This window comes from Lissotriton vulgaris, chromosome 9 (genome assembly GCF_964263255.1).
Source record: "Lissotriton vulgaris chromosome 9, aLisVul1.2, whole genome shotgun sequence".
Taxonomy (NCBI): Eukaryota; Metazoa; Chordata; class Amphibia; order Caudata; family Salamandridae; genus Lissotriton; species Lissotriton vulgaris.
Window position 1 is genome coordinate 372,141,399 of NC_141697.1, and position 13,203 is coordinate 372,154,601.

The 13,203-nt window shown below is 48.1% G+C and overlaps 1 protein-coding gene across 1 annotated transcript in view; it reads right to left on the reverse strand.

Moving 5' to 3' along the window:
- Positions 1–13,203, reverse strand: part of AK7 (adenylate kinase 7) — a 404,956-nt gene that overhangs the window by 64,190 nt on the left and 327,563 nt on the right. The window contains exons 11-12 of the mRNA XM_086937746.1: positions 1,376–1,504; positions 519–627 (exon numbers count right to left, since the gene is read on the reverse strand). Of these exons, the coding sequence (XP_086793872.1) occupies positions 519–627; positions 1,376–1,504 (238 nt within the window). The remainder of the gene's footprint in view (positions 1–518; positions 628–1,375; positions 1,505–13,203) is intronic.

The window sequence follows — 13,203 nt, forward strand, 5'->3', positions numbered from 1 at the left end:
GAGGCTGGTATTCGGCTTAATTAGAGACAACAATGTTAATTTCTCAAGAACTTACCAATCGTATTTAGAGCAGTTAATATGAAAAGCCACTAATCTTCCACTGACAGTGAAACTCACTTCTCATTGCTATATGCCATCTCTCAGACCTCCAGCCGGCATACAATAACATGTACATGATGTACAACTACATACTTTTACCAATATTAAACCAATAATATTTACAGACGATACCTCTTTAGAAGTTACTATAGTTTAAACTCATACAAGCATTCACATTTTACAATGTGTGTTTAACACTACAGCCCTTGGACTGCACCCTGCTCTCATCTCTCTTACTCCACGGCTGAACAGAAAGAGCAAGTAAAGTTGCACATTCTGATTCTTTCAAGCTCTATCCAACAAAGATTATAACAATGTAAAAGCATCGTTAATAAAATATTTGCCCTAACGTTTACTCATACGAAATAAACATAAACCATGAAGAACAAGTGCAGTATTTCAAACATAAATGTTCATACCTCCAGACTGGTCCATATTTTCCTTCACTGTGTCTAAAAGCTCCTGGTAATTTGCTGTGCTCTCTTCTTCTTCCGTTTCATCTGTCCCCTCCATTTTACTAAGTTTTTCCTACATACAAAACGATCATGTATTCGAAATTCATTATGTTTTTACCACTGTCTCAACGTTACTCAACAACATAAATAAAACATTGTTAAAATTAAAATCAAAAACATTGCTGCCAAGCTTATTAACTAGTTCGTTATAAGAAACAATTGATTCCTCTTTATGTAAATGTTTTGTGTCCTTCGTTGTAAGATGGCTCGAATCAGCCCTGTGAAAGGAAATCACCATCTGATCGAACAAGAACCCTATTTCTAATGTTCCTTATCCAGTTAAGATCCTGGAAATAACTGTGGTTAAGCAGCTACAAGTGTTTATAGAAATCAAACACCTTTTGGGGCTCAGCTCTAATGGCTTCAAAATACTATAAGACCCGAAGGCAGTAATTGCCTCCATCTTGAAAGGCCTTGGGCAGCAGATGGAGACTCTGCAAGATGATAATTAATAAGCTCTATCGACAGTATTTGACATGGCTTGCCATTCTCTACAACTAGCAGGCCATCGATTTTTTATTTAAAAAATTCCCACACTACCTTCCAATAGGCCACTCAACATAAAATAGCTCAACTAGAAAATTATAACATACATTTCCCTTTTACCTAATACAAAGAACCAATATTCAGCATATTATGAAGGGTTTACAGGTTGATAATTTCTATTGAACCTTTCATAAAGGTACTCCATAATACATAGCAGTAAAAATCTTTCCACTAGCATTTAACACTGCTATTCAACAGTCTGTTGACGTACTTACCAGTCTCGCAATAGCTTCACTGATGACATCTTTAATGTGAACATGATGAAGTTTATATTGTGCACTCAGTAGTTTTGCAACAGTTGTCTTCCCAACACCAGGTGGACCGAGGATGCAAATTTTGATTGGCTAAACAGAAAAATAAAAATAAAGATTTGTTTTACATGCATTCTATGCTCATACTAATGTAGAATTCTTTCAACACTGCAGTTGCCTTCACTGTATGTACTTTGTAAGGAAAAAGTGTTTTCAGTCAACCAGAAAACTCTTTCAGAAGAGATTCACTAGTCGATTGTGAAGAAGGTGTACCTTGTTAAAACACTTCCTTATTGTGAACATCTGCTTATACTTCGCTTTACTCTTGCTATGTAAGACAGTGTTGCATGGGTATCACACGCAATAATCAATCAATCAATCAATCAGAAAACTTGTATAGCGCGCTACTTACCCGTGAGGGTCTCAAGGTGCTGTGGGAGGGGGGTGGGGGGTGCCGCTACTGTTTGAAGAGCCAGGCCTTGAGGAGCCTTCTGAAGGTGAGCAGATCTTGGGTCTGTCGTAGATGGGTGGGGAGGGTGTTCCAGGTCTTGGCGGCGAGGAAGGAGAAGGATCTGCCACCGGAGGTCGTTTGTTGGATGCGCGGGACGGTGACGAGGCTGGCGGAGCGGAGCTGGCGGGCGGGGGTGTAGAAGTTGAGTCTGTCGTTCAGGTAGGCTGGTCCGGCGTTGTGGAGTGCTTTATGTGTGTGGGTGAGGAGTTAGAAGGTGATCCTCTTGTTGACGGGGAGCCAGTGCAGGTCTCTTAGGTGGGAGGTGATGTGGCTGTGGCTGTGGCAGGGGACATTGAGGATCAGTCAGGCTGAGGCGTTCTGGATGCGTTGTAGTCGGCGCAGGTGTTTGGCTGGGATTCCTGCGTAGAGTGCGTTGCCGTAGTCCAGTCTGCTGCTGACGAGGGCCTGGGTCACCGTTCTTCTTGTTTCGGTTGTGATCCACTAGTAGATCCTGCAGAGCATGCAGAGGGTGTTGAAGCAGGAGGAGGAGATGGCGTTGATCTGTTTCAACATGGAGAGGGAGGGGTCGAGGATGAATCCTAGGTTGTGTGCGTGGTCCGTGGGTGTTGGAGCTGCTTCCAGTGTGGTCGGCCACCAGGAGTCGTCCCACGGGGAGGGGGTGGGGCCTAGGATGAGGACCTCCATCTTGTCCGAGTTCAGTTTCAGATGGCTGCTCCTCATCCACTCGGCGACGGCCTTCAATCCCTCATGGAGGTTGATTTTGGCGGTGTGTGGGTCCTTGGTGAGGGAGAGGATGAGCTGGGTGTCATCGGCGTAGGAAATGATGTTCTGGTCGTACTATCGGGCTATTCGTGCGAGGGGGGCCATGTAGACGTTGAACAGCGTTGGGCTGAGGGATGATCCCTGGGGTACGCCGCAGAAGATATCGGTGGCTTCGGAGTGGAAGGGCGGGAGGCCGACTCTCTGGGTTGTGCCGGATACGAAGGACGTGGTCCAGTCCAGGGCCTTTTTCTGGATACCGGCTTCTTGGAGGCGTGTTCTTAGTGTGCGGTGGCATACCGTGTCGAAGGCGGCAGACAGGTCCAGGAGGATGAGGGCTGAGGTTTCGCCGTTGTCTAGCAGGCACCTGATGTCGTCTGTTGCTGGGATGAGGGCAGTCTCGGTGCTGTGGTTGTGTCTGAATCCGGACTGCGATGGATCTAGGATGTTGTTGTCCTCGAGGTGTTGGGTCAGCTGCATGTAGGCGATTTTTTCGATGACCTTCGCTGGGAAGGGGAGCAGGCAGATGGGGCAGAAGTTCTTGAATTTTTGAACAGGTGGTACTCAGAGATGTGAAGCAAATGCTCCTTCTCAAGTGCTCAAAGTGAAATAACAAAAATCAGAAACAGTAAATATCAAGATAGAACCCCAATGGTCCAATTGTGTGTACAAAGTCTGGATCCTCTGGTCATCTCCCGCTAATGTGGGGATTAGGGCCTCAACTCAGGCCATGTCATAAGGCTCAAGTCTGAATTGGCGTGCAGAGCAGCTGGAGAGCAGTCACGGCTGGGGAGAATTTATTAGGGGTGGGCAGAATTTGTGTAATCGCGTTACGCAAATCTCTGCGAAACGGTAAAAAATCTCCGCGAACACACAGAAATTCCGCGAACACGACGAATTGCTTGTTCGCGGTGCTTTTTTCCTGTTCGCAATTGCTGTTTGCGTGCTCAGGGGGAAATATCTCGCGAACACGCATTTTGAGAACGCGAACAAGCAACCAATTTTGCGAAGTCGCAGAACGCAGAATTTTGGGCAATTTCGCATTTTCCGCGGAACGGGAAATTACCGAAATTACGCGAGCTTAACGGAATTTACCGCCCAGGCCTAGAATTTACCCTGAGCCTCACGCCAGGGCCTGAGTTGGTTTTGTTATTTCAGTTTGAGCACTTGAGCAGATAGGCTGGGCTATGCAGAAGAACTAAAATGTTTTTCTATGATTATTTCACTCTTATTCTGAGAACTGAAATAAAAACCCATAAGAGGGGGCTTCTGCTAAACCATGGGCACCTATACAATTCTTGGAAATATTTCCGTGTGTTGGCAATATCTTATCTGCCCAGCTTGCTATTTGCGTCACGCAGGAATTCGTAATCTGTGTTTTTTGTGGCTTTCACTGTATACATACAACTGCGTGTAATCCAGAACTTTGAACTTCAGACTTTGGTTTCTTTTTGAGACTGGCTTATTTTCCCAACTGATTGATTGATTAAAACTATATTGAAAAAGGCCTGTATTAGACTCATCTTGAAAAAGCCTACACTAGACCCACTAGAGGTTAAGAACTATCGCCCTATCTCGTGCCTACCGATGGCTGCTAAAATCCTGGAGAGGGCAATTAGCCAGGAGTTGACATCTTACCTAGTCAGCAACAACCTGCTGGATTGCAGTCAGCATGGGTTCCGGTCAGGTCACTCTACTGAGACAGCGCTGGTTATGGCATGGAGGAGATCTGTAGACAGGTAGATGTGGGGGGGGGGGGAGCGATCCTCATCCTCCTTGACCTATCAACAGCATTCAACACCGTAAATCATACGGTGTTGGTGTAAAGGCTGAAGGCGATGGGGATTGGGGAGGTGGCTCTTTCCCTCCTCTCCTCTTTCCTAGTAGATAGAGAACAAACTCTACTCTGGTAGAGTCTGCAGTCAGAAACCTTCCACCCACAGGGTTCGGCACTCTCACCAATGCTCTTTAATATCTATGTGACCCCTCTCGCCAGTCTCATTAGGCAGCATGGGTTTTCGTTTGTGTCCTACGCCGACGATACTCAAATCATCATCTTAGCATCAAAACAGTCGGAGCAGGCAGCTGGTCAATTCTATGCGTGTCTGAGGAACATCATGAGCTGGATGAGCAACAATTTCCTTAGGATCAATAAGGATAAGACTCGCCGGAGGAGCTACGCAAGCATCCGAGATGGCCGCGTGAGCACAGGGCTCCCGGGACCCTCGCCGCTCTTTGCAAAATATCCTGAGGCTATCCTGATTTTTTAGATTGGTTATTGAAGATGAACCTCAGCTGATGCTTTTGCTCTTTGAAATTTTTGATTTGGACTTTGGGAACCGAAGTTGCTGTCCTACCGTTGATGTGGATACACTGCTGGTTACCATACCTTTTTAAGACTACTAAGAGTAAGCACAGCAAAAACAGTGTGAGCAATACAGCTATCTAACAGACAGGGAATCCTGACTTTGTATGGGTTCTGTCCTCTTGAACACTTCTCGTCAGAACAAAGAGCCCTGAAGAAGTCTCATTGTAAGAGACGAAACACGTTGGCTGGCTAAGAAGTAAATCCATTTGTGTTCTTGGATTTTTCTTGTGCTGAAATACTATAATAAAGAACTTGAACAAGAAACTCTGCAAGAATTTGGATCCTTTTTTACAAGATTGTGCATTTTTATATGTTCTGTGGACATTTGAGACTATAAAGACAATACTTTCTGGATGGGTGCTGATTTCTTATTATATACGGGAACCGAAGTTACGTTGATCCGAACTTTTGAGGCCCACCTTGCGGTAAGCCGGGGGCTTGGCAAGTTGGCAAGACGGGACGAAGTTGAACAACAACGGCTGAGGGGTCTTCCCCTTGTAGCCCTGCATCAACTTTCGGTTTCGCTTTTGGGTCCTGGCATTGTCAGATCGCAGGACTGTTCCGTTCTGTCAGAGATCCGGCCAGGCTCTGTCTCATCATCGTGTGCCTTCTATCCTCTACGCTTTTGTGTCGAACTGCGTTGTCACCTCAGCCACACGAGCCAACTTTTGTAGACTTTTGGTGACTTGCCTGCAGGCGGCCATTTTCACCAGGTGTCACGGGCCCCTCCGGGGCGTATCTTCCAGTATGGCGGCTAGGGCCGACAACGAGAAATGGAAAACCAAGGCGCCTATTCGCAGGGGACCGGTCCAAACCAATATCATGGATCATTATACCCAATCTAAAGGATCCCCCGGTGGCGCCAGCCGCACCCCGGAGGACGCCAAGGAAGACCCAACTGCGCCTACTGAACTGTCTCTCCAAGACGTCATGAGCGCCATTGCCAATATGAAGGCTACCATCGGCCAGCAATATGAGGCTCTGGCTCATAAAATCGACACGGTTGCCATCGATGTCACCTTGATCAGAGCCGACTTGTCTAAAACTAACGAGAAAGTGAAATCGTTGGATTTGAAGACTTCTAGCTTTACGGCCGATGTGTCGGAACTACAAACGGAAATCGGCAAACGGGAAATCATCCAACGACCTCATGTCTCATCGACTGGAGGATTTTGAAAATAGGGCAAGACGCAACAACATCCGCATCATAGGTGTCCCTGAAAACCCCGAAAATCCTTCAATGGACCTCCTGGTGGAGGACCTCGTTCTGAACCATCTTGCCCCTACAGGACTGAGCAAATTCTTTGCAGTGGAGCGTGCCCACCGTGTCCACGGTGGAAAGCCGAGGCCGGGCGCACCTCCGAGGCCTATCATTGCCAAGCTCTTTCATTTCAGAGACCGGGATGCTATCCTGCAGGCCTTGAGGGTGAGCGGCCCGGTAAAATTCGAAAACGCTACAGTCAACTTTTACCCGGACTTCACTCAGCTCGTCCAGAGGCAAAGAAAGGGTTTTCAGGGTGTGAAGCGAAGACTCCGAGACTTGGGCCTGAAATATGCTATGTTGTTTCCTACCAGATATCGTGTTGAGTACTAGGACCGGACATTTTTCTTCGACCGGCCAGAGAATGTGAGCGACTGGCTGGATTCTCTGCCTGCCCGGAACGATCGAACTGAGCACCCTGGTGGCGCCGAGGGTGGTGAGCCAGAACAGAAGTGATCCCTGATTTCCGAACACTTGACTTTTCACAGCTGGGTTCGATTATTTTACCATTGTTGTATTTTATTGTCATATACCCGAGGGTGGCGGGGGTGGTGGGACTCTTTTCTCCTCCAGGGTTCTTTTTGTAGATTGGTGTAATGGTAGGGCGACAGGCACACTGCAAGTTGGGATGGCTTTCTAGTCTAATGCAGGGTGGGGGGAGTTGTAACGGGATTTGGTTGGGGGGTGGGGGAGAGTGTTTGTGGGTTTGTTTTCTTTTCTCAAGGCAACGTATTGCTCCTTTCTGTGATCCGATTATTGTGCTCTTTGTGGGGTGGGTTCCACATTTCTTGTTGGGATGGGGGGGTAGTGGGTTAAGGCTAATATCTTGGAATGTCAACGGGTTGGGTGATAGAATAAAACGGGGAGTGGTGCTGCATTTCTTGCGTCGCCTGTCCCCCGATGTCGTTCTTTTACAGGAGACACATCTGGTGGGAAACACGTGTCATGCCATGAATAGGTGGGGTTACCGTCTTGTTGCACATTCTGGGTTCACCACTGGTTCTAGGGGCGTTGGCATTCTTGTCCGGTCCTCTCTCCCCCTGGAGATAGACGACGTAATCCTCGACGACAGGGGGCGCTACGCCGCCCTCACTGGTAGATGAGAGGGTAGGACTGTTTCGTTGCTCACTGTGTATGTTCCGCCGGGTCTACAGACCTCCACTTTTTCAGACATTGGGCGAGTAATGCTGGGACTCCCTGATGGTACTCTGGTCATGGGTGGGGGCTTTAATTCTGTTGTTTCTGGCAATGTAGATCGTCACCCCCCAGAGATCTTCCTAAGTCGCAATCATGGCTGAGTGGGTTTTTGGAGACTTTTGGTTTGGTGGACTGCTGGAGGTTGGTGCATCCAGCGCAGATACAATACACCTTTCATTCTGGGGCCCATGGAAGTCTTTCCAGACTTGATTACGTTCTCATGCCGGCGGCACAGTCCCCTTCTGTCAGAGAGATCAGACACCTTGCCCGGGGCATTTCAGACCATTCCCCATTGTGGCTTTGTATGGCTTTGTATGGATACTAGAGTGTGTTGTACAGGGCGAGTCGCTCCCATAAACCCCTGGTATTTATGTAATCCTAAGACCCGTGCTGGTTTGATAAAGTCCCTGGATCAATATTTCCTTGAAAACGAGGGGTCTGTGTCCTCATCTGTGTCACTATGGGAAGCCTTCAAGACTGTCATTTGTGGGCAGGCCTTATCCTTAATTGCTGATGCTAAGAAAACTAAAAATCAAGAAATTGTTCGTCTTGAGACAGAAATAGTCTAGCCGGAGAGTGACTTGGAATCAGGCCTTACCCATGCCAAACTCCACGCCCTTGGTTTGAAACAACTGGATTACAGGTCCCTTGTCACAGATGCTGCCAAAATAATGCACAGGGAGCAGCAGGGCAGATTGTACGATGTTGGGGACAAGGCGGGTAAATTGATTGCGTGGCTTGATAAGAAAGAAAGGGCGAACCGTGTGGTCCCCGTGATTCAGAATTTGAGTGGAGAGTGTGTGACTGATCCGAGTGAGATAGTGGGGTGTTTTGCGGATTATTTTCGTACAGTGTATTCTCCGGTCTCTGATAGAGATGAGGAAGACTCATTTGTTGCTACACGATATTGCGCTGCCACGCCTATCAGAGATTGACCAAGACCTAATGGATGCTCCATTGTCGGCGGATGAGATTGCACTCGCCATTCGCTCCGTTCGCTATGGCAAGGCCATGGGCCCCAACGGTCTGCCCATCGAACTATACAAATTGCGCCCCAATAAAGTCGCACCGTATCTCCGAGACATGTTCCTGGAGTCGCGAGACCTTGGCTCCCTCCCTTGTGATCAGCGTTTAGCTACGATTGTGGTAATTCCTAAGGAGGGGAAGCCTCGGGATCGCTGCGCTTCGTACAGGCCCATCTCCCTATTGAACGCCGAACCTAAAATCCTAGCTAAAGCTTTGGCTAATTGGCTGATCACGGTGATTGGTGACCTGATCCACCCAAACCAATCTGGTTTTATCCCACATCGTAACACCGCACTCAACTTGCGGCGTTTGCATGGCGTCCTCGCGAGGGCGGGGTCTTTTCAAGAGCCGGCCATCTTGGCTTCCTTGGACGCCACGATGGCCTTCGACACTGTAGAATGGCCGTATCTCTGGGCCGCCTTCGCGAAATTTGGGTTTGATTCTGAGTTTATCGGGTGGGTGAAACTTCTATACGAGGAACCGCTGGCTCAGGTGGTCGTTAATGGCCGAGTATCTGATTCCTTTACTCTTGGGAGGGGTACGAGACAGGGTTGCCCGTTGTCTCCCCTACTTTTTGCGCTTGCCTTAGAGCCTCTTGCAGCTTGGCTCTGATGGGAGCCTTCGATAAAGGGTATTCAGTGGACTCCGGATTTCGAAGACCGGATCTCGCTTTATGCTGACGATATCCTGTTATACCTTACCTCCCCCCGAAAATCGCTTAATGTTTTGGTCGATGTTCTCACTTCGTTTGGCAAGAACTCAGGTCTAGTTATTAATTGGACTAAATCCTGTGTCTATATAATTTCGGGTGGTCTTCCCCCTGGCCTCGTAGATTTCCCATCCAGGTCTCGCAGACGGGATTCAAATATTTGGGGATTTTTATATCATTAGACCCCGCTATGAACGCAATTTGCTTTCCCCTCTCCAGAGGCTGAAACTCAACGTTGTTCGTTGGCGTAGATTACCACTGTCGCCGCTCAGTCGTGCTGCGCTTTTTAAAATGATGTCCCTGCCACGTTTTCTGTACGCACTCCAGAATTCATTCGATATTATCCTGGCGGGCTATTTCCGGGAGGTGGAGAGCTTGCAGAGGCGGCTTGTCTGGGACGGGCGTGCAAGAATCGCCCTCGCTAAGCTAACCCTCCCCTGGTATGACGGGGGCATGGCGCTCCCAGACATCAGGCGGTATTATTGGGCCTCTCAGTTGAGCGCGATTAACCACGCAATGTATGCACCCAGCCCAAATCCTGCATTTGAGATGGACAAGTATCAGTTGCCGGGTGGGAATTACAACGGGCGCTCTACTCTAAGGTGGCAGGGAGAAATTTAACAGGTCCCACTAAGATTGCTGTACGAGTCTGGGGTAATGTGAATGCGGCCCTGGGTTGGAAGGATCGACTGACATGCGCGACTCCTTTGTATGCGTCTGAGAGATTGGGATGCCTCTGGACAACGAAAGGTTTTGAGAAATGGGATATAATTGGTATTAGCAGAGTGGGCGACCTCTGGGCTAAGGGTGCAGTTAAGACTTTTGAGACGTTGCAGAAGGAATATGAGTTGAGTGACAGGGAGTTTTTTAGATATGCACAGGTTCGTCATGCCTTGACCTCGGTCTTCGCTGCCGATGCCAATATCCCTGAGTCCTCCCCGCTGGAAGATCATGTGCTTGATGGTCATGTGCCTGATAGTACAATTTCACTAATATACAAGAAATTGATCAATAACCGAGCGGATCTCCTTGTACGTCTCAGAGAAGTCTGGACTGGGGATGGGCTGGAACTGGTTGATGAAGACTGGCAGTCTGCATTATCTTCACCTAAGGAGGTGGCTATTCCCGCCCGTCTCCGCCTCGTCCAACTTAAAATTCTCCACCGTGTGTATGTCACCGGCCTCGTCTGATTTCCATGGGTTTTTCTGCTGATGGGTTATGTAAGCGTGGTTTTGGAATGATTGCTACCTTCCTCCATATTATTTGGGAATGCCCGGAGGTGACCGCGTTTTGGAATCGTGTGCATGCAGTGATGGAGTGTGTCACCGGAGTCGCGTTGCTGCCTGAGGCCCGGCGATGTCTGTTGAATGTGTGTGAACCGAATGATTATAACGTCGCTCAGACCCGGTGGGTGACCCTTGGGAACATGATTGCCAAGAGAGACATTGCACAGTTGTGGGGTTCCCGGCGGCCGCCCACTGTGTCAGTATGGAAGGAGAATATGGATCGGTGCATGTTTAGAGAGAAGACTGTGTATTTGGCTAGGGGCAAGCCTAGGGCGTGGACTACAATCTGGAGCCAGTGGAACGCCTACCGAGGGAACATATGTACGCCCCCGTTGGAGGACAATCCGGACATCTCCCTCTTCCCCTGATCCAACATTCCATGTCTTGTTTAAAGTTTGTACCTATTTTTGACTCCCCCACTGGCCCCCTGACCCCCTCCACTAACTATAAGTTTGCACAACTTTGCACTTGAAGGTCCCTCCCGTACGAGCACAATTTTGTGTACAATGTTCTATGCCTTGAGACTTGTTTTCTTTCCTTTATTTTCCTCTTTTGCAAAAAACAAAATAATACTTTATCATGGCTCTATCCTGTGTTGCTACTAAGTATGAGCGGAAAATCCGTTCCGCTCGCGGATTTTGCGAATTTTCGGTAAAATCGCGATCCGCGAACTCCCGCGAATTTACAGAGAATTCGCAAATCCGCGAGCGGCGGATTATTCCGGGGGCAAAAGTTGAAGCCTGTCCTGTTGTAACTATTTTACGACTCATTCATTAGCCCAAAAATAATCGTGAGCGTCGTCGAGGCAGGTGTGCCTTCTTCCCAAATCTACCGTGGAAAATCAGCTGTGATGCTGGATAGAGGCTTTTGCATCCTTGACTTTCACGAGCGCAATACCCGTGCTGTTCCTGTGACCAGGAGCTTCTTTCTCTTCATCTGCTGAACTGATCTTTCTCTGACCTTTAATACACACAAGAGGCATGTGAACTCGCATTGAAGCCCCGCACATTTGGTCCCGCTCACACACTCGCGGTGTGCACCGTCTTCCCGCCATTTACCCACTATGATGGACAGCTCACTCAGGGACCCGTGCGCCCTTCGGGGCGATTGCATAGTAACACACACATGGTCGCTCGAACTAGTTGAAGCTCAAATTCAGTGACTCATTCATTAGCCCAAAAACAATCGTGAGCGTCGTCGAGGCTGGGCAGGTGTGCCTTCATCCCAAATCTACCGTGGAACATCAGCTGTGATGCTGGATAGAGGCCTTTGCACCCTTGACTTTCACGAGCACAATACCCGTGCTGTTCTTGTGACCAGGGCCTTCTTTCTCTTCATCTGCTGAACTGATCTTTCTCAGACCTTTTAAACACACAAGAGGCATGTGCACTCGCATGGAAGCCCCGCCCCAAATCCGCGGATCCGCAAATCCGCAAAATCCGCGGATTTTGCGGATCCACGATCTGCAAATCCGCAAAATCCGCGGATCGTGGATCCGCAAAAACCGCCCATGGCTAGTTGCTACGGATCTTATCCTACATCGCTGCCGGGCCTCTGGGATGCCGGCGAAGGAGCTGTGGTATATACTGATTACTTCTACTTTTGCTAGCGGGCGGCCCCTGTGGTTGTAGGCCCGTGTGTGTAACCTTATTTAAATGCACAATAAAGTTTTAAAAGAAAAAAGAAAAAAATAAGGATAAGACTGAGGTCATGGAGTTTGGTGCCGGTCCGTCCCTGTGGGATCACACTTGGTGGCCGGTAGAGGCGGGCGAATGCCCAATACCATCCACGAAAGTTAAGAATCCGGGGATTATTTTTGACGATCAACTGGGGTTCTCTGCTCAGATCAATCATGTAACCTCCACTTGCTTCTACATTCTGAAGCTACTACGGAAGGTGTTCCCATTTATTACTCAGGAGCTTCGAAAAAGTGTCGTTGTGGCCTTAGTCTTACCCCAACTAGATTACTGCAATGCGCTTTTTGTGGGTATTGACAAGGCACAGAAGACCAAACTGCAGTCCATTCAAAATGCGGCTGCACGAATACTCCTGAATATTCCAAAAGCTCACCCCAGCTCGACGGCCATTAGGGCGTTTCACTAGCTTCCAATACAGCAACGCATGGACTTCCATGCTTTATGCCTTGTGCAGAAGACTTTATACGATGGATGGGATTCCGATTTGTGAAAAATCTTTCAGTGGTATATCTCCAACAGAGATCTTAGATCGGCTAACTCCGGCCTCATTTGTACCACTAAAGTCCGCAGAGTCAGATGTGGAGGGAGAACCTTGTCACATTGTGCTGCCAGGTTGTGGAACCAATTGCCCATTACACTTAGACTTCAACCAAGTTTGTCAGTTTTTAGGAAGCAATTAAAAACTTGCCTGTTGTGGGGGCTTAACTGATTAGTTGTAATACGCTCGATCTCCCTTTCTCACTCTTAGCGCCAAGACGCCTCGGCATTCGAGCGCTTTATGAACTGAAATCTAATCTAATATTATTGTGTAAAAATGTTTTGTCTTACTTTATTATTAGACTTTCCCTCCAACACTTTCACACATGCCTTCAACACAGTGATGTGACTCTTAGCAGACATCTTGCTAGAGGAAGATACTTTGTATCTCCCAATGAGTGGCTTGCATGCATGCGTCACACTGTTACCCATTCTTTTTATTCTGTCACGTGGAGACTAGCCGTGGAGGGAACAAGTTTT